Consider the following 11,395-nt stretch of genomic DNA (forward strand, 5'->3'; position numbering starts at 1 on the left):
TGCAAAGCCAGAGCAGTGCTTGCCATAGTAGTTAGGTCCAAACGCAGTCATCTTCAAGAACTTCTGTTAAAAACATACTTCATGTATGAATTCCACTGGGCTCAGCTTGCAGTCACCCAGTTTTTTAACATTTGTCTCTTCTGCTTTAAAGACAACATTAGTACCTGCTATTTTCTTCCCTCAATGTAGCTCAGACTCTGATCAACGATATACCAGTCCTTCATTTCCGTCAGTTAGTGAACTGTACTCAGACTATCTCACAGCAAGGCTTCTTCTTCAGACCTCAGATTACTACGGCCCCAGTTTGGCCAAACACAACATATGTATTTTGCATCTGAATACTATGGAAGTTGGCTAGATGTTTGCCTACAGGGTTCTGGCTTTCACTCCTCCACAGTTACAGTAAAGTTGCCTCTATGGCTTCTCTGCAGTTAGCTAAACAGTTTGGGCTTCCTTACTCTATCAGCGTAAGGTGTTCTTCATAGACTCTTTCTAGTTCCTCTCAGAGACTGCTGCAAATTTCTGAACCAATTTTAAAACACAGCCATACAATTCCCCCCAAACACTGTTTTGCCTGCATGGAGGTGACAGCATCCCCCTAATTCCTGCCAGCTGCTGCTCCAGAGGCAGGCACTGCCTCTTGTCTTTCATAGATGGAAACTGACCATGCAGATTTCTGCATTTACACCTTCCTTTCTTTATGAAACAATCACCACAGAAAAAAAAAAAAAATCAATCTTCAATTTTTCTCTAAATTTGCCATCACGGTCTTTGCACAGCTGCTCAGACAAGTAGAACCAAAGACCTATGTGAACAATGAGGCTTATGTTCTTTCAGGATAAATTTACTCTGGTGCTCAATGGGTGCTGTGGAAAATCCCACTACATACATGCAGTTTAAGGAGCACTTCTGAAAATTTTCATCAACAGATGGAGAGTATTAGGCTCCATTTAGAAGCTTACAGTATAACTCAGCAGTCGCCCACCAGCAGTGTTACAGCACATTCACTCAAGATATTATCAAAAACTATTTTGGGGGCTCCGACATATTTCCCCTGAAATGCTGACTGCAAACTTAGAAATTGTGTAATCAGGTGGCCAATTTCTTAAAGAAGCACTTTTGGAAAACCTTATGTTTGTTACAAACTTCACTTTGTTTCCCACATTTGACACTGACTGAAAATGTAACTTTGATCAAATAAAAATCAAATTCCTGAAGAAACAGCAAAATTTGTAGAAAGCCCATGTTCTCCTGTATTATTTCATGCTGCGCTCATTGGGAATTGATCTAACAGGTTGTGTTGGGGCTATTGCCTCTGTTTTACTGCAACAATGCCATGTTTAGTCAGTGAAGAATTCTGTCATAAATAACATCGCTTTTATTCATTTCCACAAAAATTTAAGGGAGAATCTCCAAGAATACCATGCTGAAAAGGTACAGCAGATTTAAACTGTTTTATGCCTGTACAACAGCCTCTTGCATATTAGCCTATACCCTTCTCCTTCCCCCAAAACACACACACAGAAACACCAAGGAAACCTCTGGTGTTCAACTGTGCAACAGCTACCAACCTTCATTGGGCTGCAACCCATACAGCTGCAGACGGAGGCTGACAGTAAGCAAAACAAGATTTACTTTAATTCCATTAGGACTGTGGGGAAAGTAGGAACAATATTTAGGAAAGACTTCACTTACATTCTGAGAAATACAGAAATTAAATACAAGTATTTTGGGGCCAAGGGGACAAGTAGCACTGCAGTAAAATGTAGCTGTACATAGCTGAAATTATTTATTCTGTGAAATCTATGCATAGAATTAATGCCAACCTTGCCAGAAGCAGTCACAAATTTAAAAAAGTTACTTTCAACAGTCCAGTTCATATTAAAAAAAAAATAAAAATCAAACTGCACTTTCAGGGAGTTAATAATTTATCCACCTACTTTTGATGGAATCTGAATTTTGCTCCGAGTTGTCTGTTGTCACAACACCACATTCTTTTCTGTAGTTCACACCGTAAACACTCCCAAGGAAACCCATCCTAATAAGGAAAGCTGGCTTCAAAAAGCTAGCAGCAATGCCTGAACCTAAACTGTCTTGCTTCTTTTAAACGGAGAGTTGCTCCCTCATTTTTAATCCATTTGCAACTCCCTGGCCTGTGTCAGGTTAATTTTTTTTTAATCCTAATGCTTAACTTCCCAGACGTAAATTTACAAGCAGGAACAATCCCCCCCGATCACACCGTCAGGATGCTATCGCAGCAGACGCTCTGGGTGACAGCGTGCGCTCCAGGCAGCTCTGTGAGGAGCACGGGGACAGCCCTGATCACTGATTACTGCTCCCTGCGTCCCCAGCCCTGCAGAAGCCGAGGTCCTGGCTCCACATAGGGCCACCCAAAATTCAAACCATATGTCTGAGAGCACTGTCTCTGAACTCAAGTACTTCAGTGCTATGACCACTGTCCTGAGCGTCCTGTTCCAGTGTCCAACCACCCTCTGGTGAAGAACTTTTCCTAACCCCCAGCTGCCCCACCCCTGACACAGCTCCATGCCGTTCCCTCGGGCCCTGTCGCTGTCACACAGAGCAGAGCTCAGCGCTGCCCTCCGCTCCCTGTGAGGAGCTGCAGCCGCCATCAGGCCTCCCCTCAGCTCCTCTGCTCTGGGCTGCACAAATCAAGGGAACTCAGCCTCTTCCCCAACTTTGTAGCCCTCCTTTGGACACTCTCTAATAGCTGTTATGTCCTCATATTGTGGCACCCAAACTGCACCCAGTGCAGGAGGTGAGGCCGCAAAGTGCAGTGCACAGAGGACAACCCCTCCCCTTGCCCTGCGGCCGTGCTGGGCCTGGTGCACCACAGGTTGCAACTGGTCCTTTGTGCTGCCAGGACACATGTTCAACTTGTGGTCATCCGCCAGAACCCCAATTATAACTTCTGGAGAGCAGTATACTGCACCAATGCTGAGTACAGATCTGTAAGATCAAGACAACTAGTAAATGAAAAATCAGAAGGATTACACGAGCTTCATCAGCAGTCACTGCCACTCCAAAGGGAGCAGATCCAAAACCTGAGAGGAGTGCTCCATCTGCTCACACCTCATCTATTCATCTCCTGCAGTATTCCCGCGTACAGAATCACACACAACTTTCCTGCTTGGTTAAGTTCTGGATAGCTTGGGTAAAATGAAGGTTCAGCGAGACAGATTTACTGCAGCGGTCCAAGTATTTTATTTATCTGAGCCTGTGCACACATCATTGAATGTACTGTAGCTGGACCAAATTACTGCAGACCCTGGCTGCCTGAAAAGCTGTCAGTTCTGCGTCTTCAAAAACACTCCTGGATGAAAAGAAAGTGCTATCCTAATTTTACAGAGAACAGAGGAACACTTTGAACACGTCTGCTCAGCTCTCCTGCCCGTTCACGCACAAAACCTGGCTGTAACTGAGTAATCTGGTGCTGGCTAGTGTTACAGCATGGTGCACACCAGCCTCTTTCTTCCCCTCTCCATATGGCTGGCATCGGGCACAGCGTTTCAGGCTCTGGGCTCTGAGAGAATTCTATTACACATAGTCACAGAACCCACGGAATTAAAATCCTCAGTAATTATTTTAGTAGGATCACCAGAATTAAAAACAAAACAAAACAAAACAAAACAAACCCATGAAGAACTGTCACAATGAGCAGTTCTCAGCTGAGGTGATGTACTCCTTGCTCCTCTATTCTCACGTCCATACTAACCTCAGAATGACATCCTTCACTTTCTCTCACCACTGGTTTCTGACTCTCCTTCAGATGCTCAGCTGGTAGCAGCACAGGGCTGCCCCACTTCAGCTAAGCAGGATGTCCTCAGCAAATTCGGTAGCACGATACAGACACCTACAAAACTACACCGGCTCATTCCCACAGATAGTTCACACTTTTAGGAAACCGAGTTTCCCAATTTCTCTCCCATCTTCAACCTGCAAATTTCTGAGGAGCCTTCCTGTCTGCCCTGTCACTAGCTGGCTGCAGTTAATCCATCCTCCTACTGTTCTTCAGAAAGATAAGTATGATGGTCAGAAACTTCAACTTTTGGGCCTCTCTCCTTCTTAGGACATGAACAAAAAGGCAAACTTATGTCAGGAAAAAATGAGTAGGGCTGCACATTTTTACAAGAGGTGTGTCCTATTTCAGATTAATGTGGCATTCAGAAATTGTGTGTGTGCCAGCATGGAAGAAAAATACAGCACATTCATTATATAAAGAAATCGTGTTTATTTTAGTTCTTTTGGAGTAAGATGGTAACATCCGCTTCCTTAATTACTTATTCTGTGTTTAATATTTTAACCTGACATGTTAAGTCTCCTCAATTGCTTCCTGCTAAATGGTATAATACAGCTATACTAGCTCAAAGATTTCTATTCATGAAGGACTTGATTATTTCATTTGCAAAACAAGCTTCAATTAAAATCCAAAAACTTTGAAACACGAGAATTAGATTTATTGGAAACTTCTTTAATATGACCTAGTAGATTTTTCTTTGATTATGTTGCAGTAGTCTGCTCTCCGGTTAGGGCACTGAAATTACACTTGCCCACAAATGCAAAGACTTCCAAGCCCTGTAAACCAAATTACAGAAAGGATAACCAACTTGTGCTACCAGCTTGGCCAGAGCCATAAAATGCTCAGGGCAAGCACATCTGCCCAACAACAAAAGAGAAGTAGCCCCACACTGATCTTATTAAAATTTAAAGCTAGAATTGACCACTGGACTATTTGGTGAAACCTCCCCTGATTACTTTGACCACTGACGTTGCACAGCCTATTGCACAAGCTCTCACTGAAAACTGACTTAGTGCTGGATGAAAACCAGTGACTCTTATTTCGCCATCTGATTTGAAGACTTCCAGAAATTGGAAACCCAAATTCTTCAGCAGCTGATCCACAGTTTGTTAAAAATTAATGACTTTTTATGACTAAATTGAGTTTGCCCTCTACTTCTAACCACAAGTTCTAATTTTTCTTTCCATGACTCAAAGGCAGTTTATTTCTCCCCATGACAATAACACTTCATAGCAATCTAGTCATCTCACAGTCAGAATCTCTCTCTCTAATGCATATACCCAACCCTTAAACAGTTTTTGCTACCTTTGCCAGGTTTTCAGTTTCCTCTTGAAATCACCTGACACCACACATGGAAAAACAAAATTGCACCAACACAGACAACCTTAGAAATAACATTACCTTTGATGGGAACTCTTGCATAACACAGCAGCCAACTGCAGACACTATTCCATGCAAACCACACCTAAGGAATGAGACTGTGTTTCTCTTCTTGGCTGCCTGAGTCTGCAACTGGTGCCGTTTTGCTTGACTGACCTCCATTTACCAACAGATTCAGATCTTTCTGGGAAAATGTCCAATCATTGTTTTTATCACCTTATTACTTTTTACGTCATCCAGAAGTTTTGCTAGCAATGCTTATACTTTGATTTTCACATTACTGAGATAAATGCAGTTGGCATCATAGCTGGTATGGGTTTCTGTGAGACTGTGAGCAACCTTACCCCAGTGACAGCACGCCGTTGTAAAGAAAAGCCACAATGAATCAGATGGGTTTTAATTCGTTCACAAAAGCTTTCAAAACAACAACAACAACAAAAACCCAACACACCATCACCATCAACAAAAACTCCATGTTATTGCCAGGGCTGATTTTTAAATAAACAGCTTTTAGGAACAGATGATGCATTAAGGCCATACTGTGCCCATTGTTCTCCCGTGGTAACTAACTTTCATCACACACTTTGGGACTTGCTGGCAATTTCTTCAGCCTTTTCAACTGAAGAAAAAAAAAAAGGGAAAAATAAACAATTTCAACTGCCCAGCTCAGATTGGCAAATACCAAGATGCTTATGCTGATTCTGTCTAACAGTGGCATACTGCCTTACGTCTTAATAGCTGGAGCAAAGTCCATTGCAACAGTGGTAACTCCCCAGCAGACTGCACACTTATAGATCTTTATAATGCAGAAGAACAACCCAGTACCTCACTTTTGTCAGAAACAGAAGAATTGATCCTGTTAAAAAATGCTTATGCACAACATGAATTGCGCAGGAAAATGTATCAATTCCATTTTGTGTATCTCCCTAAACCAACAGGCATACTCACCTCCATAACCATTCTGTCTTTATCCTTCAAAGAAACCAATTTTCCACAGATCAAGTTATCCCCCTGAAGCCCTCACACACACACACACACAAACAGCTCCTAAGAATGCACCCAGAAGGGATGAGCTGCCCTGCAATGTACGGCAGGTTCCTATTCACACACTCTCACTCTGCACTAGAGATAAGCGTGCTGCTGGAATGAGGCAAGGGCAGGCACACAGGGATGCAAATTGCTTTTGATTGTTGTGGCTTTTGATTGTTGTGGCTTATGCTTGTTGAATTGAACACGCTGCACGTACTTCTGCCCAAGAGACTTAAATTCTCTGTTAATTCTCAAAAGTAGAGAAAAAGAATGAAATGGTGGGGGGGAAAGCTGCAGTTTTGTTATTTGCCATTTCCACAGTAAGAGCGGCACAAATAGCCTCAGCCAACACCTGAGCACCAGAGGTACAACTCCCTGCTTGGAGGGCTTACTCATCGAAACATCTGTCTGCTCCTGGGGCAGGAGGGATGTGGAAGCGCGTGTGAAACGAACTCCAGGCAACAGCAAAGTTCAGCCGGCAGCAGCGCGCCCTGTGCTCACCAGGCGATCTTTACCCTTTACCTGCACTCCCAGAGGGCAAGAGGAGGGGATGGCTTCAGCAGTGCCCCTGCAGCCCTCGCACAGCAGCGGGTCTGCGGCACACGAACGAGCCGAGTGTTTCGCCGCAGCCCTCCAGCAGCTCACGCTGCCTAGAGCAGAGGGAGGGCACAGCGGTAAAACACCGGCACGTAACTTCTGTGCAGAGCACGCGGCGATAAAACACCAACAGGCAACTTCTCTGCACGCCACAGAGCACGCTCAGGGATTTCCGCAGTCTGTCCCCGTTGCGGCACCGCTACTTCAGCTGGATTTAAGAGGACGCTCTCAGCCAAGCACCCTCGACGCCTCCGAGCCCTTCTGCACGGGCAGGAGCAGGCCGAGCGGCGGGAGGTCACGGCGGCAGCCTGCGCCTTCCCCTACAGAAAGCAGCAGCCCGAGGCGCGCCGCGCCGCTACCTGCGCGCTCCGCCCGCCGCCGCGCCGGGCGTCCCGCAGGTGTCCGGTGCCCAGCAGGACATGTCGGCCGGCCGCGGGCACCGCGCACGGGCAGGCTTGACCAACACGCTCGAGCAGCAGTCCCGGCTTTAATTCGCACCAGTAAGCGCACGCAGCCACGCACCAAGCACGAGCTCTCGGCGCGCTCGCCGCCCTCTCCCCGCGGCCCGCACCGCCTCCCGCTCCCGCCCAGCAGCCCCGGCTCCCGCTGTCCGCACGGCCGCGGGGCACGGAGCGGCAGGCAGGCTCCGGCCCCGGGCCCGGCCGCGGCAGGGCCGCGCCGCCTCCCCGCCCCGAGGCCGCGCTCCGCTCTCGTTTCCCGCGGCTGAGCGGCGGGGACGGCGCGGGACTCGGCGGGGAAGGGGCGGACGCCCAGCAGGGCCGCTGCCGCGAGACGCGGCCGCCCGGGGCCCAGCTCGGCCGGGGCGCCCCGGGGATCGCTCCGGCCGCCGGCGGTGCCGGGACCCCGCCGTCCGCGCCCGCCTCCGCTCCCCGCCGAGTCCCGGCGCCGGGACTGCCGGCCTTCCGCGCGGCCCTCGCGGCGCCGGGGTCGCCGCCGGAGCGGGGTCGGGAGCGGCGGAGCCGGGGCTGCGCGGGGCCCGCGGGGTCGGCGTCCGGGGCGGGGGCCGCCTGGCGGCGGGCGGGCGCCGTACCTGTGGTCAGGTTGTCATTGATCTTCAGCGGCACCCGCAGGATGTACACGAGGAAGAGCATGACGAAGAACCACAGCGTCCAGAGGTACGTCCACGACCAGACGATGCAGGACTTGAGCTGCTCCAGAAAGCCCGTCCCGGCTTCAGCCATGTTTTTGAGGAGAAAAAAAAAAAAGGAAAAAAAAAAAAAAGAAAACCATAAAGAACGCACCGCGCTCCCTGCTGCCACAAGCTCGCAGCGCGCGTCTGCCGCTGTGCGCGGGGCACGGCTCGCAGCTCACGGCTCGCAGCTCACGGCCGCCGCGCCGCGCCGCGAAAATGGACTCCTCTGCGCGGCCCGAACCCGGCAGCAGCGCGCAGCGCCCGGCGGAGCGCGGGTCGGTCCCGGCCGGGGGCGGGGAAGGCAGAGCGCGGCCCCGCGAGCCCCGGCCCGGCCACGTGCTGCGAGGCGGCCCCGGGCCGGCCCCCGGCACGGCGGGGGGAGCGCGGCGGCGGCGGGCACCGGCAGCGTGATGAAACGCTGCGAAACGGCCGGAGGCTCCCGCGGGGGTTGGTGGGGTGGGGGGGAAGGGAAGATTAATAGCGGGAACGATTGGGGAAAAGAAAAAAGCTGCGCACGCTGCAACTTTTCTCTTGGTTTTGCGTGTTTGCACAAGGATTTCAGCCGGTGTTTTCACAGCCCGAACTGGGGCTCGCTTTTCTGGGATCGGGATCACATGGGATTTTTGTACGGTTCGTTTTTTTTTTTCTTTTTTCTTCCAGTTTCTCTGCCCATCCCTCTTGCTAGGGCAGTCTCAGAGGCACACGGCACCAATTTGTTGGACATCGCGTGTCTGTTTGTGTGTGCATTGCTCAGCACCGTCCTGAGCTGTAAAACCCCCACTCGGAAGGCTCTGCACGATGAGAGAAATTAATGTCTTATTAAAAAAAAGCATGTATGAAGCATAATCATCAAGTAGTAAAACATTCCTTTTGTGACATGTGTTTTTCTTCTAACTTGGCTCTCTCAGTGACACATTTCTACACAAAACAAGGTTCATCAACACAGACATGCAGAGGTTGGTTACCATCACCAGTTCCTACTTTCAAGTGTTACATCACTTACAAACATGTAAGTGCCACACACTGCAGCCTCTTGTCTCAGCTTCTCCCCTCAGTGTTTCTGCAGCCTGCAGTGGGACAGTGCTCCCCAGCATAGAATCATAGAATCAATCGTAGAAGCATAGAATCATAGAATGGGCTGGATTGAAAAGGACCACAATGATCATCGAGTTTCAACCCCCCTGCTATGTGAAGGGCCTGCAACCAGGCTGCCCGGAGCCACATCCAGCCTGGCCTTGAATGCCTCCAGGGATGGGGCATCCACAACCTCCTTGGGCAACTTCTTCCAGTGCATCACCACCCTTTGCATGAAAAATTTCCTCCCAATATCTAGCCTAAATCTGTCCTGTCTCAGTTTAAAACCATTCTTCCTTGTCCTCTCACTACCCAGCCTCATAAATAGCCGTTTCCCTTCCAACTTATAGGCTCCCTTCAAGTACTGGAAGACCACAATGAGGTCTCCCTAGAACCTTCTTTTTTCTAAGCATCTTAAGGCACAGCTCAGTGTTTTCTGTAAGTGATACCAAAAGGACATGAAATCCCATCAGAACTTTCAGACAGATAATACCCATGCTTTCCTGACATTTTCAAGTCTGCCATTGAAAAGGCCCCACAGATAGAACACGGTCACTTCTCCAGGATGTTTACAATAGCTAGAAGACATTACAGCAAAATCAATCTGCATTTGTACAGACGTGTACCTCCTGGTGGTAGCAGAGGCAGCAAGACACAGATGTGCTCCTCCATGGGCCGTGCAGTGGTTGGGGTAGTGGCCGGGCCATGCACATTTGCAGCTTCAGAATCTTCTGGTTATGGGACCGTGGCCCCCGCATGAGTCTGTTGCTGTGGGACTAACAGGTTTTCCCACTAATAATCATAAAACTTTTGTAAATTAGATGGCACTTTCACTGTAACTACTAAAAGGACATTTTTAGTTAAATTACAGAAAACCACATTTCAAACATCTCAGCCTCCTTTTCCAGTTAGAAAGGAAATAAATATTTTAGACATGTTGCATCTGAAAAAAAATCAACATTATTCCATCATATGGTTATTTCTAAACTAAAATATTCATATCATGTTCTCTTGTGTATAGGTTAAAGACAACAACAAGCACTCAGCAGAGCTGTCATTTGTATAATTTTTGTCTATATACGGCAGCACTGAGAATATTATTGCCTATAGTGCAAAACTATGATCGATTCCCTTTAAAAACAATCAAGAAAGAGGAACCATGTGTCCAACAACAAAAGTCTGCATGAGGTGATGAAGACTTACCTGTTGGGGTATCCTGAGCCATGAGCGTCTCTGTGCACTCATGTGATGGATTGTGTTTCTGTTGTGCCACTGAAACAACAGCCAAGCTCACATGCAAGAGGTGTTTGCAGTTCAAGCTCTCTTTAACAGCACTTCTCTCTCCCCTTTCCATTCTGGTAGCAAAGGGTGCTGAGTATCAATAAAAAGTCTTACAACACACATTTTACAAGTCAAAAAGCCAAACTTTTCAGTACTATAAAGAGATTTTATTAGGATTTTATTGTGTCATCTGGCTCCAGACACTCACTCCTTTGCTAGGTCAAGACCTAACAGCATACAGCTGAAGCGATCACTGCACACAAATCACTTTAAAAGCATCTGTTACCTTTCTGCTGTGATTCTGCACACACATCTTTCTCACTCAAGTGCTCCCTCACATTGTTCCTCAGGCACTCCAGTCCCTGCCTTCAAATGCTGCCTAAGTGCAAGCCCAGCCTTTTACGTTTCTCAGACAGCTGTTGATGACTTTGCTAAACTAAATCAGGAAGTAGAGGCACTGACAGTTATCAAACACGAGGCACAGAAAGTTACCTTTTTTTTTTTTTTTCCCCAGAAGAAAGAATACTTTTGAATTTCGGTCCTGTCAGGTAAGAAATAACAGTTGTTACCTGCATGCAACAAACGGGTAGTTTTAAAATCCCACCTACCTGTCGCTGTCACACAGAGCAGAGCTCAGCGCTGCCCTCCGCCCCCTGTGAGGAGCTGCAGCCGCCATCAGGCCTCCCCTCAGCTCCTCTGCTCTGCGCTGAGCAAACCAAGGGAAATCAGCCGGCCTGCATACATCTTGCCCTCTAGGCCCTTCCCTGCCTTCATAGCCTGGGGAGGCCAGGAGCATTTTCTGAGGATGCTCAGATAGGGCACAAGCAGTCCCTGCATTGGCTTCAGGCACCTATGAGCACTTGGAAGTGATGGCAGCCCAGTCCCAGCCTAGACACCCCACATTCCGCCGGCCCTGCTGGCAGCAGCACCCTCCTTGCAACTCCCTGCCTGGTGCCTTTTCATCTAGGTACATGGTAAGAAACCAGATACACACACATGCGTACCTACACATACCTACACATGTGTATACATGGATATAAATCCACTCACATACAATGGATATG

The 11,395-nt window shown here is 48.2% G+C and overlaps 1 protein-coding gene across 2 annotated transcripts in view; it reads right to left on the reverse strand.

The window, feature by feature from the left end:
• The window catches only part of ST7 (suppression of tumorigenicity 7), a 134,583-nt gene extending 126,525 nt beyond the window's left edge, over positions 1-8,058 (reverse strand). Inside the window, exon 1 of one of the 2 annotated variants that reach the window (XM_090137291.1) lies at positions 7,183-7,435. Coding sequence is in view for 1 of the 2 variants with exons in the window: in XM_031615428.2 (XP_031471288.2) it covers positions 7,875-8,025 (151 nt within the window). In the remaining variant the exon portion in view is untranslated. Of the gene's footprint in view, positions 1-7,182; positions 7,436-7,874 lie in introns of those variants that run through there. The other variant, XM_031615428.2, reaches the window with a different exon arrangement.
• Positions 8,059-11,395: the final 3,337 nt, after the last annotated feature.

The sequence above is a fragment of the Phasianus colchicus genome, chromosome 1, assembly GCF_987193195.1.
Source record: "Phasianus colchicus chromosome 1, bPhaCol1.hap1.1, whole genome shotgun sequence".
In the NCBI taxonomy this organism is placed as follows: Eukaryota; Metazoa; Chordata; class Aves; order Galliformes; family Phasianidae; genus Phasianus; species Phasianus colchicus.